The 25272-nt window shown below is 37.3% G+C and overlaps 1 protein-coding gene across 1 annotated transcript in view; it reads left to right on the top strand.

Annotated features, from left to right (window-relative positions):
* Window positions 1-3155, top strand: part of CDH2 (cadherin 2) — a 232361-nt gene extending 229206 nt beyond the window's left edge. The window contains exon 16 of the mRNA XM_021096205.1: window positions 1758-3155. Coding sequence (XP_020951864.1) covers window positions 1758-1964 — 207 coding nt within the window. The 3' untranslated portion in view covers window positions 1965-3155. The remainder of the gene's footprint in view (window positions 1-1757) is intronic.

Below are 25272 nucleotides of genomic sequence, written 5' to 3'. Positions count from 1 at the left end.
GCAGATGAGGCAATGAAGCTGGTGGAACTCAGCCGAGGTCCCACGGCTTGTCCTGGACTGAGCTGAGGTGTCACCCCAGAAGCTGACCTCTTAACTGCTACACATGCTAACTCTTGCCTTAATAGTCATGCTCTTTTCCCACTTCCTCCTCTGTAAACTTGGAAGAATGAATACATGAACATAAACTGATTTTTTTTTTTAAAAAAAGCGCACACAAGGAGTTCCCTGGGGACCTTGGGAGTTAAGGATCTGGCATTGTCATGGCTGTGGCACAGGTTCGAGCCCCAGCCCAGGAACCTTCTGGATGCTGTGGGTATGGCAAAAACAAACAAAAAACAACCATCTATATATATATTATATATTACATATATACATAATAGATGTAATATATATATAATATATATATACTCAACAAATACATGTGGATTGGAAGGACTGACTTAAAGGTATAGCTCTAATATTATGTCTTGGATAAGGAGACCATCATAAGCCCACCAACATTTAAAAAGCAGTCATAGATAAAGAGAATGATTGTTTGGAGACTAACATTGGTATATCCTGGACTACTCGAAAGGAACTGGAAAAAAATTAGAAAAAATGCCAAAAAGACATTGTATTAAATCTTTAAATAGATTTAAATCTCTTTAAAGCACCTGTGATGCTTTTGTAGAGCATAATTAGGAATTAGTTGCAAATATGTAAGTTTGCATTTTTTTTTGCAAGAGTTATAGGTAATAATGTCATTGGTTTTTATTTTCTCAAATCTTTTTAAGAGCCATGTATGTACATGTTATTTTAGATTGGCAGGATCTCCTTCCCCAATATCTATAGTATGTATCAGTGTCAGATCATGACATTTCTAGGGACTGTGGGAGCTAGAAGTCACTCTGTTCTTAAACAATAATATTGGATCACAATTTATCAATTAATTTCATATTGTGTTATGTTGAGAACAGAAATGGTTTAGTGAGTAACTTTCCTTGTATTGCAATCCTATCTGTCCTGTCTTCCCTCTTCCTTTGATATTCTTCAATATTTTTTCAAGTAGAATGCCACTTTCTCCTTGAACTCCTGGTTCTCAGTACTAGTCTGAATTTTGTTTTCAGCATCCTGATTTTTGCCTGGACTTCATAGTTTTATAACTTATTTATCATTTAGTTCATACTACAGTAATGCCTGTGATGCTAGGCTGTAAGCTTGTAGAGGGCAAAGACTGTATGGGACTGTGTCCCTCTCTTTGCCTTGCATGTAATTCCTGTTAAATCAGTTCATTGGCAGAATCCTTTGACTCTGACTCTGGATAGATGAGAGTCCACATATCCCCTGATTTCACAGTCCTTCGTCTTATTTCATGGAACTTAACCAACCAGTCATTAGTCAAAACTGGTCTTGCCCAGTACATGAAGGTAAGATGCATTTCCAGATTTCATCTAAGATCCTCCATTCCCAGCTGCAGGCAGGTAGCCATTCATTTCTGCCACCTGTCCAATGCATCCTCTGGTTAACTGTGTCCCGGTGTATACTTCAGCCTCAGCTGAGCTGGACTCCTCAGGGTTTGCAGAGGAAAGATATCAGTTTGTTTTTTTGTTTAACTTTCAAACATGGTGATCACCACAGTTTCTCTGGGTTGAAAATGCGGTGGTCTGCAGGTGGAAACCTACAAACAAGTGATTGATCCCATAGGACCACGTATGTCTGCTTGTGGATTTGCAAATGGTAACCCTCTCTCCATCCTTTCCTTGTCTTCCAAACTGCAGGGTCTTAAAGCTGCTGACAATGATCCCACAGCTCCGCCATATGACTCCCTTCTAGTCTTTGACTATGAAGGCAGTGGCTCTACCGCTGGGTCCTTGAGCTCCCTTAATTCCTCCAGTAGTGGAGGTGAGCAGGACTATGATTACCTGAACGATTGGGGGCCACGTTTCAAGAAGCTCGCTGACATGTACGGTGGAGGTGATGACTGAACTTCAGGGTGAACTTGGTTTTGGGAAAAGTACAAACAATTTCAACTGATATTCCCAAAAAAAGCATTCAGAAGCTAGGCTTTAACTTTGTAGTCTACTAGCACAGTGCTTGCTGGAGGCTTTGGCATAGGCTGCAAACCAATTTGGGCTCAGAGGGAATATCAGTGATCCAATGCTGTTTGGAAAAACACTGAGCTCAGTTACACTTGAATTTTACAGTACAGAAGCACTGGGATTTTATGTGCCTTTTTGTACCTTTTTCAGATTGGAATTAGTTTTATGTTTAAGGCTTTAATGGTACTGATTTCTGAAACGATAAGTAAAAGACAAAATATTTTGTGGCGGGAGCAGTAAGTTAAACCATGATATGCTTCAACATGCTTTTGTTACATTGCATTTGCTTTTATTAAAATATGAAATTAAACAGACAAACAAACCACTCATGGAGCAATTTTATTATCTTGGGGGATGAGACCATGAGATTGGAAAATGTATATTATTTCTAGTTTTAGACTTTAGGTTTTTTTTTTTTTTTCACTAAAATCTTAAAACTTACGCAGCTGGTTGCAAATAAAGGGAGTTTTCATATCACCAATTTGTAGCAAAATTGAATTTTTTCATAAACTAGAATGTTAGACACATTTTGGTCTTAATCCATGTACACTTTTTTATTTACTGTATTTTTTCCACTTCACTGTAAAAATGGTATGTGTACATAATGTTTTATTGGCATAGTCTATGGAGAAGTGCAAAAACTTCAGAACATGTGTATGTATTATTTGGACTATGGATTCAGGTTTTTTGCATGTTTATATCTTTCGTTATGGATAAAGTATTTACAAAACAAAGTGACATTTGATTCAATTATTGAGCTGTAGTTAGAATACTCAATTTTTAATTTTTTAATTTTTTATTTTTAATTTTCTTTTGTTTGGGGAGGGAGAAAAGTTCTTAGCACAAATGTTTTACATAATTTGTACCAAAAAAAAAAAAAAAGAAAGACAAGAAATGAAAGGGGTGGCCTGACACTGGTGGCACTATAGTGTGTGTTTTTAAAAAAAAAATGAAAAAAAAAAGCTTTTAAACTGGAGAGACTTCTGACAACAGCTTTGCCTCTGTATTGTGTACCAGAATATAAATGATACACCTCTGACCCCAGCGTTCTGAATAAAATGCTAATTTTGGATCTGGTGACTGGTTTGAACTTTTTCTTTTCTACTTGGGCTGCTTTGAATTTGCAAAAATCCCAAGTCCTAGAGCTGTGTTGAGAACCACAGTATAAAAGTGTGTATATGTTCTTGCACTGTTCACCATTGAAACCCTTAGCATAGCCACCGTGTCTGGTGAGCATCAGAGGGAACCACTGTGGATCTTCTCATCAAGAAGAGAAACATCAAGTGACTCAGGAATAGACTACACTGAAGGTGGTATGCAAATCACATCATAGCATCAGCGAACTCTGTAATTCTTAAAATCATTTATGCTTCTATTCCCTTCTGCTTGTGCTTATGGTTATATTGACTAAAACGGGCCTTTCCTGCTAGAGCACCAATATAAGGAAACTTACTAAAAAGTTAGACTGGCCCTGGAAACTGCAGTGGATGCTGGGAATTCCCAGGCAATTGTCAAAGCCATTGTTTTCTGTTCCTACTGAAATACACCTTGGTTTGACGTCTATTCATTGACTGGACCATTTTTTTCCCCAGAATTATTGAGGTATAATTGACAAATAAAATTTTGTGTATTTAAAGTGTACAATGTGATGATATATGTATACACTTGAAATGATTTCCACAGTCCTGTTACTTAACATATCTATCGCCTCACATAGTTATTCTGTGTGTGGTGAGAAGATCTACTCTTTCAAGAAAGATAGTGAAAGATCTCTCTAAAGAAATTTCAAGCATACAATACAGCATTACTCTGATAAAGTCACAGAAAAGGGAAACCATCTTACTCAATTTGGTAAAATCATTCAGTGTCATACTATAATCATAAATGAATTTTAGGAAACCTGAAAACGTTCTCATTAGATTTTTCTCCATTCTTCATGATCATTATCATACTTTTACAATATACCTCTTGTAATTAACTCCATGTGTTTTTTTGCTTAAAGATTATTTTATATTAGTAAAACTTACTTTTCTATTGATTTCAGTCTGCAAGCAATATTTTCTTATTAATGTTCTAATCATTAAATGCCAGAGCTTGCCTCTGGGAATTTCCATAATGAAACTTACTAAATTTGCTAATTGGAATAGTCTTTGAAAGTGGATTTTTAGACCGGGCCTCTGTGCTGCTATACATCCAAATAAAAACTGAACTATCTTTTTAAATTCAGACATCACAACATTTAAAATTCCCAGCACTCAGGTAAACAAACACTTCCAATTGCTTTCTTATGGCTGATGTTCAGTCAGACTCTCTGTAACACAAGCATACCTCATTTTATTATACTTCACTTTATTACACTTTATGGATATTGCATTTTTTACAAATTGAAGGTTTGTGGCAATGCTGCATGGAACAAGTCTGTCAGCGCTGTTTTTCCAACAGCATTTGCTCACTTTGCGTCTCTGTGTCACATTTTGGTAATTCTTGCAATATTTTAAACCCTTCACCAGCAAAAAGATTATTACTTACCAAAAACTTAGATGATCATTAGCATTTTTAGCAATAAACTATTTTAAAATAATATTTTGTATGCACGTTTTAGACACAGTGCTGTTGCATACTTAATACAGTATAGCGTAAACATAACTTCTCTAGGCACTGGGAAACCAAATAATGTGTGACTCCCTTTATTGCTTTATTGCAGTAGTCTGTAACTGAACCCTCAATATCTCTGAGGTATGTCTGTAGACATATATAATTTTTAAGCACTAATAGCAAGATTTTATATACTCACAATCAGTAAATGGAAACATAGTGTTTTTCAAAACCTCCCTGTTTTCCAAGAGTGATTCATGACTAGATTTCCTTTGTGAAGACACTTTTCAAATTAACAGAAAGTGGAAACCCTGTTACAGGAAGAAATCTCTTAGCTATTTGATGTGTAATTTCCAGTCTTTCCAAGAAAGCATTTTTATACACACATTTCTGTAAAGATTTCATTTTGTTTTGTTTTCATGAAAGCAGGATTCTGTATTAACATATTTTCTGTAACATCTTTTTCACTAGGCATGAATCTTGGAAATTTGTCCATATTAGTGTACTTTTTTTTTTTTTTTTTTTTTGTCTTTTGTCCTTTTAGGGCCGCACTCAAGGCATATGGGGGTTCCTAGGCTAGGGGTCTAATTGGAGCTATAGCTGCCAGCCTACATCAGAACCACAGCTCACGGCAATGCCAGATCCTTAACCCACTGAGCAAGGCCAGGGATCAAACCCGAAACCTCATGGTTACTAGTCGGGATTCGTTTCCGCTATGCCACGACGGGAACTCCTACGTCATTCTTTTTAATTGCTATATAGTAGTCCTTAATATGGACGTAGAGTTTAACCATTTCCTAAGTAATTGGCTGTTTCCAATTTTTCTACTACCACAAACAATGCTGTAGTCGACATCCTTGTGCATGTCTTTTTACATGAGAATATTTCTCTAAATGAGATGCTTGGAGGTGGACTTGCTAGATTAAGGAATGTGGACAGTAGTTAATTAAATATGGCTAAAATGATAAATGCTTTAATGCTACTTCAAAGTGCCTTTTAGCTAAAAGATGATGAGGCTTTCTAAAAGCCAGCAACTCCTGTCTTTGGCAAAAGGATTCTATGCTGCTCAAAATAGTAACCACAGAAATATGAGACAATCTAGCCAAGACCTTTCTCTTTTTTCCTTTGGAAGGTAGCCTTTGAGTCAGGCCACAGTGGTAGTTTCAAATACTCTGTAAAATGACTGTAACCATGTGACGTAATAAAACCTTAAAAACTGTATTTATGAACGTGGTTTATGGACCCCATCCAGATACATGTTTTTGAGGTCGTTTCTAGTGGTTTGGATCACTTATGCAACATCACCAATAAAAGTCTTGCATACAAAAAGTGCTAGAATCTCTGAAATGGGTTATATTCCATGGTAAAAACTTAGGCATTTTGAGTTTTAATGCGAGTGGTCAAATTGCCCTACTGAAGACTATACCCGATTGATGTTCCCACCAACACCATGTATGAAAATCTATAGATCCTCATCTTCAACAATCTTGGGCATTATCCATGTGTAAAAGTTTTGCCAATATGATAGACAACAAAAGGTAACCTCATGTTAATTATAACTTTCCTGATTACAAATGAGATGGGTTGGTGACTTTTTTCCTTATGTTTATTAGTCATTTGTGTTTCTTTGAATTGCGTGTTTTTCTTTCCCAACTGAATTATTTGGCTTTTTCTAATTGATTAGTAAGGACTTGTGTAATATGCTTTTTTTCTCCTGGTCTTTTGCTAATCTTACAGTTTGTCTATGATGTGTTTTGTTACTGACTTTTGATTTATGTGGATTTTTTTCTTTTTTTTTTTAATGTGGTTTACTCTGTCAGTATTTTCAATTATAGATTTTTGAGAGGGCCTTCTCACTTCCAAATTATAAAATATCCATCTATATATATTTTTTTCTTTCTTGTTTTTCACTTGGTTATCTCTCTTTAATTCACCTGGAAGTTATTTTGTACGAAGTAGAAATCTTAACTTTTAAAAAATTTTCTAGATACACGGGCTGTTTTACAAACACCACTTGTTAACCCAGTCATGACACACCTTTATCACATACACAGTTCCCACAGAAGTGTGACTGTTTCCGAAGCATTTATTCTGTTCCATTGATCATTTACTTAACTTGTGCACAATACTACATGCTTATACTAGAAGGATTCTGACAAGTCACTCCCCACAAGATTTTTTTCTCTAATCAAAATTTCCTACATTCTTTATCGTTCACACTTAAATTTTAGAAACTTTTTGTCAAATTGCACAACAAATTTTCCTGGAAATTTTATAGAGCTAAGAAGAAGTAATCATTTCATTATTACACTTTTGCAGTATTTTTCCAAATGATTCTTTTACTGCTGTATTGAAAATCTATCCACTTTTATTTATCTAGTTTGTCTTATTTTACTCTCGTGTTATTTCTAATAGCTTTTTAGCAAATTTCATGAATTTTTTGATAATCATTATTGCATATGAGAGTTTTTCCCTCATTCTAAAATCCATACTTAGTTTCCTATATAGTTAATTGTAATAGCAATCATATTAAATTTTTGTTTTTGTTTTTTACAGCTGCACCTGTGGCATGTGGAAGTTCTCAGGCCAGGGATTGAATCCGAGCTGCAGCTGTGACCTACACTACAGCTGAAGCAATGCTGGATCCTTAACTCACTGCACAAGGCAGAGGATTGAACCCATGCCTCCACAGTGACCTGAGCTGCAGTCAGATTCTTAACCCAAAACACCACAGTGGTCCATCTCTTTATTGTTAAGGATTTTTCAATAATTTTACCTTTTATGTCTTTGCCGACGACATATACATTTAAGTTGTTTTGCTGCCATTTTCAAACAGGCAACTGTAAAAGAGAATTGGCCAAAAAAAATCAGTCCTGATAATGACATGGTTTCTGCAATTCACCATCTTAGCAGGGAGTAACCTCCAATCATGTATTTTTGGTGACCTGGACCTGCATGGTGAACATGACACTCCCACTCATAGTTCACACTGCTCTTCAGGGTCTCTCTAGGTCAGTGGCACATGAATTGACTTCACTGGTGCAAAAGCAGTAAAGCCTTTTTAAACATCTCTTTTTCCTCGCCTCTCTTTTTTTTTTTTTTGTCTTTATGCCATTTCTTGGGCCGCTCTCACAGCATATGGAGGTTCCCAGGCTAGGGGTCTAATCGGAGCTGTAGCTGCCAGCCTACGCCAGAGCCACAGCAACATGGTATCCGAGCCGCGTCTGCGAGCTACACCACAGCTCATGGCAACACCGGATTGTTAACCCACTGAGCAAGGGCAAGGACCGAACCCGCAACCTCATGATTCCTAGTCGGATTCGTTAACCACTGTGCCACGACGGGAACTCCTCTCCTCTCATTTTTAACCTTCAGTTTTACAGTTGTTCATTTGAATAGTTTTTCCTTATTGGGAGAGAGAAAGTATCACTTTCACATTCATAAGAAAAACTGGAAGACCTAAGAGCGCCATACTTCCCTGAACTGTCACTTAATTTTGACTCATAGGAGCTAATAGATAATACAAATATAAAACACCTATCAATTGCTTTACTATCATATGCCCAACAACAGACAAAAATCCTTCTTTTGGAAAACATCGTCTGACTGACCCCTTTCAGAAGGCATCTGGAGGAGGAAAGTAACGAAGCTTTCTCTCTGATGCAGCAAATTCATTCTTACCATGGATTACTTTTTGATTAATTATTAGCATTTCTGTAAGGTTGGTAATGAAAGTACATTTATTACCATTTTTCTCTGTTAGCCAGTCTAGGTAAGAATTCAGTGGGTGGAAAGAGATGATGCTATAGCAGCTGAAATAAGTTTGGGGGAGATTATCTGTAGATTTAAAGTAATTGAAATTCCTTTAATTTCTTTTACAACAAATGATTGTGCAGACAGACTTAAAAGTTTGAGAATATATTTATTCTTTATGGTTTAACAAAATATATGTCCACATAGGTATTCTGATATTGATTACTTTAAGGGCCTAATCTTAGATGGGGAATGGGCAGGGGTGGAGCAGGTCTCTTGACGAGAAACATGTTTATGAATCAGAAACATGGTAGGCAGACATTTTTTTAGGTATTCTAAAGCTTTATATAGGTACTCTAAAGCTATATATAGATATAGATATATACTTTTAGGTACTCTAAAGCCATACACACACACACACACACATATATTTAAAATATTGGATTTATTTATCCAATTTTTAAAGATTTGGACATGTTGACCTTGAGGATAATTCTTAAAAGTATTTTTGTGTTCAGGAATGCATGGTGAACTTAATTACTAAACGGATACCAGTCAGCTTCTACAGTAATTTGTTTCTTTATCTTTTTCTGCAACTAACATACTTTGAATAAAAAGCCCCAAGTTTAAGAATGTTATCTTTATCTTGTACGTTACCATATATATCAGTGGTAGTTTATTTGTTCAGGTTCTACTTTGTGGCAAAGACAATTTGCCTGGTTCGATTTACAATTTGCTGCTTTTTTCTAATAGAGTTTTTGGCTGCGTGTGGTAAAGACATTTACTGTAGCAACATCTGAGTCAAAAGAGAAATATGACTGGTTTGGATGAGAATATCTTCTAATTTTTCTGTTTGAATTTTAAATGGTTTCTATATTTGGAGGGGCTACTTGAGACTATTTTTATTATGTTTTTTTTTTGTTTTGCAAGATTATTTTTTAAATCTTCCTGTTTTAACTCCACCTTGATGTTGAGTATCAATAAAAGTATCAAGAACCAGACTGAAAGAAACGTCTTCCTTTGCCCCAGGGCTTTTTCACCTTCTATACTTACTTCATATGATGCACGAGGATTTCTGTGACCTTCAGAGTAATTCAAACTGAAGCAATGGCCTATCTTCCCAGGCCTCGCATAAACATAAATTGAAGTTGACTTCTTTTGTGTTTGGAGAAAATATAGCCTCATAGATTATATTGAACTAAATGTGTTTGTTGCTCAAATATACCCATAAACACATACACACTCAACGACAGGGATAAATTTTAACAATACTGAGTTCTTTTTATGTGAAAAGACAGTACTCTAGTCACTTGGCATACTGGCTCATTAAATCCTTAGAGTAATTACCCTATTTCATCGCTGTTAATAGACATCGCTTTTTTTTTCCCCCTCACAATGAACAATTTTAAGATCACAAAGCATCATACAATTATTGAGTGAGTCCCAGCCTGGTGGAGCTATGCTGTAACTATTGAGGAAGCCAGCAATCCTGGGCGGAAGAAGGTGAACTCATCCCAAAGAACCAACTCCCCACTCTCCAGGTTGGCTCAGAAATTAAATAAGAGTTTCCGTTGTGGCTCAACAGGTTAAGAACCTGACTTAGTGTCTGGGAGGATACAGGTTCAATCCCTGACCTCGCTCAGTGGGTTAATGATCTGGCATTGCTACAAGCTGCTTTGTAGGTTGAAGATGCAGCTTGGATCTGCTGTTGCCATGGTTGTGGCGTAGGCTTGCACTTGCAGCTCCAATTGAACCCCTTGCCCAGGAACTTCCATATGCCACAGTGGTTAACAAATCTGACTAGGAACCATGAGGTTGCGGGTTCGATCCCTGGCCTTGCTCAGTGGGTTAGGGATCCGGCGTTGCCGTAAGCTGTGGTGTAGGTTGCAGACACGGCTCAGATTCCTGCATTGCTGTGGCTGTGGCGTAGGCCGGTAGCTACAGCTCCAACTGGACCCCTGGCCTGGGAACCTCCATATGCCGCAGAAGCGACCCAAGAAATGGCAAAAAGACAAAAAAAAAAGAAAAAAAAAAAAAGAGGCAGGCAGAGGACATGGTGGTTTTGGGGGTTGCGGGGGGCGTCTGTCCCACGAAGGCCCCATAGGATCCTGCTCCATTACAGTTGTGTGGAAACTCTGCACTGACGCCTTTGGTAACAACAGTAAAACGCTAGCGTCAGAATGTCTTGGTATCTACAAAACACATATTAAGGCATATAAAGTTGCTTTTACTTTCCCCGCTTTCTATAGATGGAGAAGCCAGAGCAGAAGTTACGAGGCTTGTCCACTAACACTCAGCTAGTAAGTGCCAGAGCCAAGAGTTAAGCCCAACCGTCTGGCTCCTGAACTCACACTATCTCTATCACTTGGCGGCGGGAGCAGGCACTGAGTGAAAAAACACAGGGCTGAGTGAACAAAGGAAAAGACGCACTAATGCATGCTGTCCTTGATACGTTAGGTACACCACACAGGACTGTCGTTTGGGGATGCCGAGAGTCGAGTATCTTTAATTTACATACCTCAGTTAAAATTTTAAATTAGTTCAACATAAATTTTAAAAATAAGTGGTATATTTTATAAGGAAACATATCCTATGAAACACTGAGAATATTGGTAAAGATTTATGTGGGAGGGAGGGGAATTGGAGACCCCCAATGAGAGGGGAATGCTTTAATCATTCCTTATACTCACCAAGTCCTTTTCCCTGACTGTTGGCACCAAGACTGGTACATTCCTAGCATTCTTACTCATCCATCCCTTTCCCAGTCCCAGGCAGACAGCACTGTGCCCTGTTGACCCAGGGCCTGGAAAGCCGCTGGAAGCATCCTTCCATTCCCAGCCACTATCAATGGTGTCTCTCATTCATTGACAGAGACCCGCCTGCCATCTCTGGCCCAAACGTTTCATTTTCAAGTTGTAAGCTGAACAATTCTGGAAATCAAAGTAACATTTCTAAGGCTCTGGGGGAACATTTAGTCTGCTGGCAGAAACTCATTTTCTTCTCGACTAAGAAAGATGAATCTTTGATTCTGTTCCTTTACCCAATGTAGCTAGTCTGTTTTTCCAATATACTAACCTTCGGCCTGCCAGAGCACTGCAACAACCTCAAGTGCCTGGAAGAGAAAGTAAACTTTCCCAGAAGGCACAGGTCAGCGTGTTTCTCCCTGGGTTCAGATCCTGCCTCTGCCCTTTAATGGTGTCATACTGTCTGATCATTCGTTTGGTGTCTTAGTGTCTTTGTCTGTAAAACAGGGGTACATCACAGGGCTGTTGGGATGACAACACCTGCCACCTGGGTCATAGTAAACAGGCCATGAAATTTAGCTATTGTTAGCTATTGTCATTAAGACACAGTCATCTTTAGCTACATACCCATGTTCTTTTATAATTTACAAAAGAAGAAAATGCTTTCCCTCTCAAAAAACTTTTTCACTTTAACTTTCAATGTCATCTCTTATTTTCTCAAAAATTACTGATAAGGTTCGACTGGAACTTTCATTAGAACTTTAAGATTCTATAATACATATATGCTCTTTGCCTTTTCAACATAAACACTTAACCTTGATAAAAGATTTCACTTTCCTCTTTAAGGTGAAGAAAATCTCTGTGTTAGTTTTCTGCAGTCTATGTTTTAAACTCTGTTACCATTATTAAAAGCAGTATTAAATAGGTTTCATATAATGCCTTTGGCTCTACTAATCAAGTTCATTGAAGCAAAGCAGTCCATGATTCCAAACCACAGTGACCAGAGTGCTTCAATACCTGTCAACTCTCCTTCCTTAATCACCAAGATTAAGAACATCCAAGTATATCCAGGAAACTTGGAACTACAGAAATTCTAAAAATTGATTAAATTGCCTGGAAATGATAGATCCTAAAGAGATCAAACTTTATTACTTTGGAGATTTTCCTTGTGGACTTGGGCATGAAAAATGCAGACTTAATAACTCTGCTATGTGAGTAGAATTATCTCTTTTAGCTTGGCTCACCTAATTCTAAATCCACGTTCTAATATTTTCCTCCTTAATAGTACCATTCCTCTTAAACTCTTTGACTGCATGTATAGGAATCTTTCAAAAATTAGGTCATCATGCAACATTAAGCCTTAATAACTGGATGTACAGGGCATAGAGGCAAATATATCAAATTGCTTTTTCTTAATCACGATTACATTCTGTACAAGAACTTAATGCCAGTATCACCCAGTTTATTAAATCACTCAGCACAACTGGAGAATGTCAAATGAGATAATTGAACTGAAGATATTTTATAAACTGTGAAGGACAGTATAAATGTTAGGTCTCTAATATTAAATTCATAACTTGGAAAAGTGAACAGCACATATATAATCAAAAAAACACTACTTAGATTGAAGCTTCAAAATGTACCTTTCTTGTGTACTGAAAGCTAGTAGCCAGCTATCCCAGAATTTACAGATGTCACAACACAGACAGGACAGAGATAGAGCTATTAGTCTGTTCTTTTGTTTCAGCATTCATTTGCTTAATACTTTTTATTTTTCTCAAATAATTTATTATAACTATTGACTTCCTAATGGTAAAATAAAATGAAATGGTGTAACAAAATAATTCCTTTGACATATACTGTCTTTTACTATTTTTTGCATGTTAAGTTGATTCATCTATTGTCAAATCATAATTCTAACTAAACTACACTAGTTCTCTGGGAAAGATGCAATGTGCAAATTAATCACAGAGATCTTGAAGAATGGAGAAAAAGAGCCATAATCTGAGCCAAGGAGGCAGAAGTCATTCATTGGTCTCAAGGTGGAATAAGCATGACTCTCAGATGAGCATTAAATAAAACTATTCCTCAAATCAAACACAAGAATGTCAAAGAGCTAGGAAGGGTTCCTTTGACAAGGAAGAAAGGCCAGGGAGGTAGAGAGACATGATGAAGAGTAGCAGAGATATTGGCCAGTGGTTCCTGAACTTACCTACACATTAGAATTGCTAGCAATATTTTTAAAATACTCATGCCTGGCTCTTCTCCCCAAATACTCAAGGCCACAGTCTGAGCAAATGAGCCTACTATGCAAATCACCCAAGCAAAGAACCAGTCCAAGTTTGCCTAAAAGTGTTGCTGGGGTCCCTTCTTCCTTGAGAGAGTTGGTAAATACTAGAGGAACACTTAATTAAGAACATGTCATATGAATTCCAAAGGCAGCAGATTCTGAGATAATTGCCATGCAGAAATTCTATCAGGGAGGGCTTTTGGGATCAATGTTTGTGGAAGAGAAGTGAAAGAAGCCAGATTAGGCAGAAGGAGAAGATGGCAATGCTGACACGTCAAGCTGTTTTAAATTTACAGTGGTCCTTCCGAGTTATTCCAAATTGAGGCAAGGGCACTGCATCTCTATTGCCCCATGTACGTGAGTCACTGAACACATGCCACCCTAGGAGGGTTTTTGATCTAGAGTAATTGAACACTCTTTAGTGGAGGAGATATTGAAAGAAGGCTGTCAGTAGGACTGTCTGCCAGCAACATTCTCAGCTGTGGGGAAGTAAATTCTTCAATTCTCAAGAAATTCTTGGAAGTACACCTAGAATGAAAACATATTAATGTTTTTTTAACTTTAGTAACTTAGCCAATTTATTATGTAGTCTAGTAAAAACTATTTTTTTTTGTCTTTCTCTCTTTGTAGCGCCACACCCATGGCATATGGAGGTTCCCAGGCTAGGAGTCCAGTCAGAGCCGTAGCCACCAGCCTATACCAGGGCCACAGCAAAGCGGGATCCGAGCCACATCTGTGACCTAAACAACACTGGATCCTTAACCCACTGAGCGAGGCCAAGGATTGAACCTCATGGATGCCAGTCAGGTTTGTTAACTGCTGAGCCACAACAGGAACTCCAGTAAAAACAAAATTAAATCACCTGGTATAAAAAGTCCTGTTACTGGAAATAAGGCTTTGTGTAGGAAGATAATTTCTTGGGGTTGAGACTCAGTACAAAAGAGGTGAATAAAGAGTATCATATTTAAGCAGTTAGCACTGTGGCTCAGCAGGCAAGGGACCCAACATGGTCTCTGTGAATAGTCAGGTTCCATCCCTGGCTTCACACAGTGGGTTAAGGATCCAACATCGCCACAAGCTGCATCGCAGGTTGTAGATGCAGCTCGGATCTGGTGTTGCCGTGGCTGTGATGTAGGCCTACAACTGCAGCTCTGATTTAACCCCTAGCCTGGGAAATTCCATATGCTACTGATGCAGCTGTAAAAAGAATGAGAGACAGACAGAAAGAAAAAAAGGAGGTAGGGAGGAAGAAAGAATATCATATTTTCAATCCAAAGGAAGGATGTTGGTGGTGGAGGAGGGTAGGAAGAGCATAGTGAGAAAGATGAGAGAAGATACATGATTAAGGGAAGAGATTTAAGATGGCAGAGCAGAAGGACTGGAGCTCAACTTCCATCATAAAAACAACAAAATTACAACCAAATGCTGAACAACCTTCAACCAAATGGACTGGAAACTTTCAAAAAGATATCCTACTTCAGAAGACAAAGAAGAGCCAACATCAAGAGGAAGGAGGGGCAATTACATGATATTAGCAACCCCACACCTCCCAGGTGGGAAGCCAACAAACTGGAAACTGTATCAAAGAGACTCAACTACAGGAGTGAGAGTTCTGAGCTCCACATCAAATCCCCACACCTGGGGATCTGGAATTGGGAGAAAGAGCCCCCGGAGCATCTGGTATTGAAGGCCAGTGGGGCTTGTGTGCAGGAGCTCCACAGGACTGGGGGAAATGGAGACCCCATTCTTGAAAGGCACACACAGACTTTCATGTGCACTGGGTCCCAGGGCAAAGCAAAGTCTCCATAGGAATCTGGGTCTGACTGCAGTTCTTGGAGGATCTTCTGGGAAAACAGGGGGTGGCAGTGGTTCTTTCTGGGGGAAGGACATTGGAGGCGAAGCTCTTGGGAAGATTCATCAGCATGCATTTCTCTGGGGGTGGCCATTTTGGGAAAGTCTGGCCCCACCCTCAGCACTGAGAAGCCCCAGGCCAAACAACAATCCAGGTGGGATCACAGCCCCACCCATCAGTAAACAGGCTGCCTAAAGACATCCCCCCCAGGCACACAGCCCCCTCTAATCTCACCCACAGACAAAGCCCCACCCACCAGAGGGATAGGAATCAGCTCCACCTACCAGTGGGCAGGCACCAGTCCCTCCCATCAGGAAGCCTACAGCAAGCCCTGCTTCCAACTTCAGCCACAAGGGGGGCAGACATAAGAAATAAGAGAGGCTACAACTCTACTGTCTGCAGAAATGACACCATGCCAAAAACCTATAAAAATGAAAAGACAGAGAATTGTAACTCAGATAAGGGAGAAAGAAAAACCTCCAGAAAACTATCTAAGTAATCTGGAGATTCTCAGCCCCCAGGAAAAAGACTTTAGACTGCTGATGCTGATGATGATGCAAGACATTGGAAACAAACTGGAGGCATAGACTGATAATTTACAGGCAACACTGAGCAAAGAAATATAAGATTTAAAACTTAAGCAAGCAGAAATGCAAAATCCAATAACTGAAATAAAAAATTCATGAGAAGCAACGAATAGCAGAATACAGGAGGCAGAAGAACGAATAAGTGAGGTGGAGGACAGATTAGTGGAAATCACTGATGCTAACAGAAAAAAGAAAAAAAGATGAAAAAGAAATGAAGAGAGTCTCAGAGAACTCTGGGACAATGTTAAATGCACCAGCATCCATATTATAGGGGTGCCAGAAGGAGAAGAGAGAGAGAAAGGGACAGGAAAAAATATTCGAAGAGGTAATAGCCAAAAACTTCCCTAACATGGGAAAGGAACCACTCACTCAAATCCAGGAAGTGCAACAAGTACTATATAAAATAAACCCAAGGAGGAACACCTTGAGACACATATTAATCAAACCGACCAAAATTAAAGACAAAGGTAAAATACTGAAAGTGGTTAGGGAAAAGAAACAAATAACACATAAGGGAAACCCAATAAGGTTATCAGCAGATTTTTCAGCAGAAACTCTGCAGGCCAGAAGGGAGTGGCATGATAAACTTAACATGATGAAAGGAAAAAACCTCCAACCAAGATTCCTTTTCCCAGCAAGGCTCTCATTCAGATTTGAAAGAGAAATCAAAAGCTTTACAGATAAGCAAAAGCTAAGCTAATTCGGCAACACTAAACCAGCTTTACAACAAATACTAAAGGAACTTCTCTATGCAGAAAAGGCCACAACCAAAAACAAAAATTCCACAAATGACAAGGCTTACCAGTAAAAGCATATATATACAGTAAAGATAGGAAATCATCCATGCACAATTATGCTACAAAAATCAGAAATCATGAGGAGGAGGGTACAAATTCAGGACACTGGAGATGCAGTTGCAATTAAGAGACTGACAACTTAAAACAAGCTCATACATATATAGACCCCTATATCAAAACTTCAGGGTAACTGCAAACCAAAAATCTACGATTGATACACAAACAAGAAAAATCAACTCAAATACAACACTAAAGAGTCATAAAACCATAAGAGGAGAGAACAAGAGAAGGGATGAAAAAAAGAGCAACAAAAACAAATCCAAAACCATTAATAAAATGGCAATAAGAACATACATATCAATAATTACCTTAAATGTCAATGGACTAAATGCCCCAATCGAAAGACACAGACTGGCTGAGTGGATACAAAAACAAGACCTATATATATGCTGTCTTCAAGAGACCTACTTCACTTCTAGGGACATGTATAAATTGAAAGTGAGAGGATGGAAGAAAATGTTCCATGCAAACGGAAATCAAAGGAAAGCTGGAGCAGCAATAGTCATGTCAGACAAAATAGACCTTAAAATGAAGAATATTTTAAAAGACAAGGAAGGACATTACATAATGATCAAAGGATCAATCCAAGAAGAAGATATAACAATTTTAAATATTTATGCACCCAACATAGGATCACCACAATGTATAAGGCAACAGCTAACAACCTTAAAAGGAGAAATCAACAATAACACAATACTAGTGGGGGACTTTAACATTCCACTTACAGCAATGGACAGATCATCCAGACAGAAAATCAATAAGGAAACACAGACCCTGAAGGAAGCATTAGACCAGATGGACTTAATAGATATTTATAGGACATTCCATCCAAAAGCAACAGAATGCACATTCTTCTCAAGTGCATTCTTCTCAAGACTGATCACATCCTGGGCTACAAATCAAGCCTTAATTACTTTAAGAAAATTTAAATCATATCAAGCATCTCCTCCAACCACAATGCTGTACGACTGGAAATCAACAACAAGAAAAAAACTGAAAAAAACACAGACATGTGGAAACTAAACAACATACTACTGAACAACCAATGGATCACTGAAGAAATAAAAAAGGAAATTAAAAAATACCTAGAAGCAAATAACAATGATATGACACTCCAAAACCTATGGGATGCAGCAAAAGCAGTTCTAAGAGGCAAGTTTAGAGCAATACAAGCCTACCTCAGGAAATAAGAAAAAGCTCAAATAAACAACCTAATTTTACATCTAAAGCAGCTCGAGAGAGAAGAACGGACAGGACACGAAGTTAGTAGAAGGAAAGGAATCATAAAGATCAGAGCAGAAATCAATGAAATAGAAATGAAGAAAACCATAGAGAAGATTAATGAAACTAAAAGCTGGTTAAAAGATCAACAAAATTTATAAATCCTTAGCCAGACTTATCAAGAAAAAAAAGAGAAAGGAGTCAAAACAATACAATTAGAAATGAAAAGGGAGAAGTAACAACTGACATCACAGAAACACAAAGGATCTTAAGAGATGACTACATGCAACTATACGCCAATAAAATGGAAAACCTAGAAGAAATGGATAAATTCTTAAAAAAAGCACAATCTTCCAAGACTAATCCAAGATGAAATAGAAAGATTAATGGACCAATCACAAGTACTGAAATTGAAACTCTGATTAAAAAACTTCCAACAAACAAAAGTTCAGGACCAGATGGCTTCACAGGTGAATTCTATCAAACATTTAGAGAAGAGCCAACACCTACCCTTCTGAAATTATTCCCAAAAATTGCAGAGGAAGGAACACTCCCAAACTCATTCTATGAGGCCACCATCACCCTGATACCAAAACCAGACAAAGATACCACACAAAAAGAAAACTACAGGCCAATTTCACTGATGAACATAGATGCAAAAATCCTCAACAAAATACTAGCAAACTGAATCCAACAATACATTTAAAGGACTGTACATCATGTTCAAATGGGATTTATCCCATGGATGCAAGGATTCTTCAATATCTACAAATCAATCAGTGTGATACACCACATTAACAAACTGAAGAATAAAAACCATATGACCCTTTCAATAGATGCAGAAAAAAATCTTTGACAAAAATCCAACACCCGTTTCTGATAAAAACCCTTCAGAAAGTGGGCATAGAGGGAATGTCCCTCAACATAATAAAGGCCAAATATGACAAACCCACAGCTAACATCATTCTCAACAGTGAAAAGCTGAAAGAATTCCCACTGAGATCAGGAGTAAGACAAGGATGTCTGCTCTCACCACTACTCCTCAACATAGTTTTGGAAGTCCTAGCCACGGCAATCAGAGAAGTAAAAGAAGTAAACGGAATCCGAGTTGGAAAAGAAGAAGTAAAACTCTCACTGTTTGCACACAACATGATACTATACCTAGAGAATCCTAAAGATACTACCAGAAAACTGTTAGAACTCATCAATGAATTTGGCAAAGTTGCAGGATGCAAAATTAATGCATTTTAGTTAGTATATAGAAATTGACTGCATTTCTATATACTAACAATGTAAAATCAGAAACAGAAATTAGGAAGCAATCCTGTTTACCATTGCATCAAAAAGAATAAAATACTTAGGAATAAACCTACCTAAAGAGACAAAAGACCTGTACCCTGAGACTTACAAGATGCTGTTGAAAGAAATCAAAGATGACACAAACCGATGGAAAGACATATCATGCTCTTGGATTGGAAGAGTCTATATTATCAAAATGACTATACTACCCAAGGCAATCTACAGATTCAATGCAATCCCTATCAAATTACCCCAGGACATTTTACACAGAATTAGAACAAAATATTTTAAAGTTTGTTTGGAAGCACAAAAGACCCAGAATAGCCAAAGACATCCTGAAAAAGAAAAATGGAGCTGGAGGAATCAGGCTCCCTGACTTCAGACTATATCACACAGCTACAGTCATCAAAACTGTATGGTACTGGCACAAAGACAGAAATATAGATCAGTGGAACAAGACAGAAAGCCCTAAATTAAACCTATGCACCTAGACCCAACTAATCTATGACAAAAGAGGCTAGAATATACAATGGAGAAAAGACAGCCCCTTCAATAAGTGGTGCTGGGAAAACTGGACACCACACATAAAAGAATGAAATTAGAACACTTCCTAACACCATACACAGAAATAAACTCAAAATGGATTAAAGACCTAGATATAAGATCAGATACTATAAAACTCTTAAAGGAAAACATAGGCCAAACATTCTCTGACATAAATGACAGCAATATCTTCTCAGATCCACCTCTTAGAGTAATGACAATAAAAACAAACAAATGGGACTTAATTAAACTTAACGTTTCTACATAGTAAAGGAAACCCTAAACAAAACAAAAAGACAACCCACAGAATGGGAGAAAAAATTTTAAATTAATTGACTGACAAGGGGTTAATCTCTGAAATTTATAAACATCTCCTACTGCTCAATACCTAAAAAACAAATGACCCCATCAAAAAATGGGCAGGAGATCTAAACAGACAATTCTCCAAAGAAGACATACAGATGGTCAAAAAACACGTGAAAAGATGTTCAACATCACTCATTATTAGAAAAATGAAAATCTAAACCACTATGAGGTACCACCTTACACCAGCCAGAATGGCCATTGTTGAGAAGTCTACAAACAGTAAATGCTGGAGAGGATGTGGAGAAATGTGAACCCTTTTACACTGCTGGTGGGAATGTAAATTGGTGCAACCACTGTGGAAAACTATATGGAGATTCCTCAAGAAACTAAAAATAGCATTACCATTTGATCCAGCAATCTCACCCCTGGGCATCTCTCCAGAGAAAAACATGACTTGAAAAGATACCTGTACTCCAATGTTCATTGCAGCACTATCTGCAATAGCCAAGACATGGAAACAACCTATGTGGTCCATTGACAGAGGAGTGGATCAAGAAGATGTGGTACATATACACAATAGAATATTACTCAGCCATTAAAAGGAAAGAAATAACGTCATTTGTAGCAACATGGATGGACCTAGAAATTATCATGCTAAGTGAAGTCAGTCAGACAATGAGACACCAACATCAAATGCTTTCACTTACATGTGGAATCTAAAAAAAGGACACAAAGAACTTTGTAGAACAGATACTGACACACAGACTTTGAAAAACTTATGGTTTCCAAATGAGATAGGTTGGGAGGTGGGGGGATGTACTGAGGGTTTGGGATGGAAATGCTATAAAATTTGATTGTGATGATTGTTCTACAACTATAAATGTAATAAAATTCATTGAGTAATTAAAAAAAGGAAAAGGAAGAAAAACTAATGGAAAAGGAAGTAAAAGATATATGATAGATAGCACTGGGAAAAAATTAATATTTTTTTTTTTTTTTGTCTTTTTGCTATTTCTTTGGGCCGCTTCCGCGGCATATGGAGGTTCCCAGGCTAGGGGTCTAATCGGAGCTGTAGCCACCGGCCTACGCCAGAGCCACAGCAACGCAGGATCTGAGCCGCGTCTGCAACCTACACCACAGCTCACGGCAACGCCAGATCGTTAACCCACTAAGCAAGCGCAGGGACCGAACCCGCAACCTCATGGTTCCTAGTTGGATTCGTTAACCACTGCGCCACGACGGGAACTCCGGAAAAAATTAATATTTTTGATAGTTAATTTCACTTTGTTCGCACTCTCATGTATAAACTATCCCCTCTGTTTCCACCAAAAAAGACATCTAGGAGGGTTTGAGGATTTTGCTTTGTTTTTTGTCAACTTGTGTCTTTCTGGTGTTTTGTGGAAATCAGGTGAAGATACAGCAAAAATCTGATACATTGTGGGGGAAGGTGACAGATTGAAATAGAAATAATGGAGCTCTTGAGGACACCGAAACCTCAGAAGACATCTAAAATTGCAGTTATTTTTATTACTTCCAGTGTTTGCTCATAGCAATTAGCTTATATATGCCTGCATGCTTGCTTTGGAGGCTGCAAGGAAGAAACTACAGGGAAAGTCATTAGGCTACTGTACAGACCAGGGAGGAGAGAAAGTTCAATAAATAAACATGGTGGGAAATAAAGGATGTATTTTCAAATATACACAGAAAGGAAAGTCACCTGATCCACAAGGCCCACAAATATTCTCCTGAGAAATGGAGGTAAGTTCCCTGTGTAAACCTCTAAAGGAATATTTCTATATTTTACAGTTCTATGCAGATTGTAAATACTATGCACCCTGGGTTTTTGAATTCCTTGTTAAAATGTTTTTGCTTTCCTTCAAATATCCTAGTTTAGCTAATAAAATTTGCATGTACCTACATAGACCAATTGATAGGTGTACATGCCTTAAATTCTATCAGATTATACATGTGGAAGTTTAGATATGGGATTGTACTGTACTGGTCAATGCTGCACAGGGAACTAATTAAAAAAAATTCCTAAAGGTCTGATTCCTCAAGATAAAGTTAATATTCTGAAAGTAATAAAGTATATTTTGTTAAATAAAAGGGCACAGCAGATAACTCTTACTTAATAGACATAAGCTGCATCTTCCAGAACAAATTTAAATCTTACAGTAATCTCAGAGATTTGGAAAAAAAAAATGCATTTGAAAAAAAATAAACCAAAGTTTATTCATCTTATTCTTCTCTTATGGTTTTTTTAATCACCTCAAGGACATGGGGGTCAGATATAAGAATTTATCATTTACAAATTCATTAGTATATGTGAGAACAAACATGAGCAACAAATATTGACTGTTTAGTCAAATTATATATGTAATTTATGAATACCACAGATGGTTTTCAAAATATATGCCTGTATTGGTAAAGAAGGTAAGAATTTACTGGTGTTTTCGACTTTCCCATTGTGGCTAAGCCATTAGTGAACCTGACTAGCATCCATGAGGATGTGGGTTTGATCCCTGGCCTTGCTCAGTGGGTTAAGGATCTGGCGGTGCTGTGAGCTGTGGTGTAGGTCACAGAGGAGGTTAAGTTGCTGTGGCTGTGGTGTAAGCTGGCAAATTCAGCTCCGACTGGACCATTAGCTTGGGAACCTCCATATGCCATGGGTGCAGCCCTAGAAAGACCAACAAAAAAAAAGAATTTACTGATGTTTTCAAAGTTAAATGTAAGATGCAACTCTTCATTTACAGGTGATGATTTTTTGACTCGATTATTATGATAATATATTTTTTGATTAACTTAAGCACTGAGCCATTCAACTTAGATCAAAAAGGTTAAAGTGTAATTTTCACAACTTTGACCCCCTACTAATCTCACCATTGTGTTGTGCATTCCATGGACCTTTTTAAATAACTAGGGAACAGAATTTTGAGAGAAAATTGACCATGTGGCTGAAACTATAAGTTATTTTCATGTTATCTAGTGGTACACATCAATGATTATTAGATAAAACACTAAAAATCTATACTAAAAATAACAAAAAGGTAAAGTAGCCTAATGTCGTGATAGTGATAAAATTATCATTTATTTTACATATATCTTACACTTGATGTGCTTTAAATAAATTATCTTACTTGATCCCAACATCAACCTATCTTACAATTGAGTAAACTAATGTTCAAAAACAAACAAAAATAATAAGCAAGTTGTCTAAAATCACATGGTGGATTTACAAAGTCTGGAGGAAAACTCGGTGTGTTTAATTCTAAAATCCAGTATTTTTAACCACTACATATTCTTTAAAATAAGTTTTCATTTTAATTATATATTCATAAAAACATGTTTATCTCCAATAAAGCAAAACTTCAGACTTCACTTGTAAACTGTGTATGTTCTGGTAAGATGTCAATCCTTTAATGTATTTGAAAGTTGACCTTATAATTTTAATGTCACTAATGTTCTCAGCAAATAACAGAAGTAGTTCAATGGGAGAGGAGATGAGATAAAGAAAAATACATAATCTATGAAAGAATGAGTGAGAAATAGATTAGTCTGCTTTTAGGACTTTTTAACTATCCAGATTCATAGAATCAGGGATGTCAAATAGTTTAGTGGAAAGTGAAAGATTTTAGAGCTAGAAGTTAGCACACCAGAATTAATTGCCAGTTGCTAATGACTTGACCACATACGAACCACACAAACTCTGTGAGACTGGCCTCCTTATCTGTATCCTGGGCTTAATAACAATGCCTGCCATGTACTTAATTTAAAAGACTATTATGAGAGGCAAAAAGGAAAGGTATATGAAAAATCTTTGTAAAATGTATATGTATATAAATATTAATTTTGATCTTTTAACCTTGACTGGTGATTATCACAGCAGTTGTTCATTATGAATAAGCCTACAAACTTCAGCTTAGTTTTTCAACTCAAGAAAAAGTAATAAAATTTAAAAAATGAAATTAAAATACCTGACCTTCCCTAGATAATCTATTTTCTGCAAATATTATAGTGTGTTTACAGTACAGCAGAATAATATAGTCATTCACATAAATCAAAAGCTTCAGGTTTTAGTGAAGCAATCTTAAAAGGGTTTTGTAAATTAATATTTTAGATGGGGATAAAATATTTTTTAATCTTTAAGAGACAAATCTGGTGGCAAAAGAAACAACAAAACATTAAGGAAATACGTTCCAGTTTGTATTTGAACCTAGAAAGATACTTAGTTGTTGGACAACTAATAAATTGAGATTCTATGCTGGCCAAGCACCATGCCATGCATGAGTCCAGAAAATTAATTAAGCCTTGAGGTCTGCCCTCAAGAGTCTTCTGTCCTGACAGGAAGCTGAGTCACATGACTAATCGCTATATGAAGCGGTAACTGCACAGCAGAAATAGGCCTGACTCCACTGGAACTGTTGAAAAGAATATATGGCTCTGTTTTGAATTACCTCTTCATTATGGCAATACTTAATATGAGTGTGGAAGGGTAAGTTTCTCCAACCCAAACAGGACAAAAAGAACATTCTAGAAGAGAACAACATAACAAAAACATCAAGGTGAGATTGCAAGGCTCACTTCTAGAACAGTCAAGTCATTTGACAGGACTGTGGAACAGGCTGGAGTGGCAAGGAATTAGGGGTCAGGTTCAGATAATACTCAGCCTGCATCGCTCCCTAAAGAATTTGACTTGATCATGCAGAAGAAAGAAAAACCAGTTAACAAAACAGTATGGTTTCAGTATTAAAAAGAGACCTATAGACCAATGGAACAAAATTAGGAGCCCAGAAATAAATCCTCACATGTACAATCAACTGATATTTAACAGGGGAGCAAGAGTACTCAACTTGGAAATGATAGTCTTTCAAATGGTACTGGGACAATCAGATAATCAAATATAAAAGAGTGAAATTGGACCTCTATTTTATACCACTCACAAAATTAACTCAAGATGGATTAAAGACTTAAATGTAAGACTTAAAACCATAAAACTCCAAGAAGAAACATAGGAAATAACCTCTTTGACATTGGTCTTGACAATGATATTCTGGATGTGACACCAAAAGCCCAGGCAACAAAAGCAAAAACTAAGAAGTAGGATTACATGAAACTAAAAAGCTTTTGCACGACAAAAGAAGCAATTA

Source organism: Sus scrofa, chromosome 6, assembly GCF_000003025.6.
Source record: "Sus scrofa isolate TJ Tabasco breed Duroc chromosome 6, Sscrofa11.1, whole genome shotgun sequence".
NCBI classification, from domain to species: domain Eukaryota; kingdom Metazoa; phylum Chordata; class Mammalia; order Artiodactyla; family Suidae; genus Sus; species Sus scrofa.
Note: the sequence above shows the minus strand (reverse complement) of the source record. Positions and strands in the feature narration are given on the sequence as shown.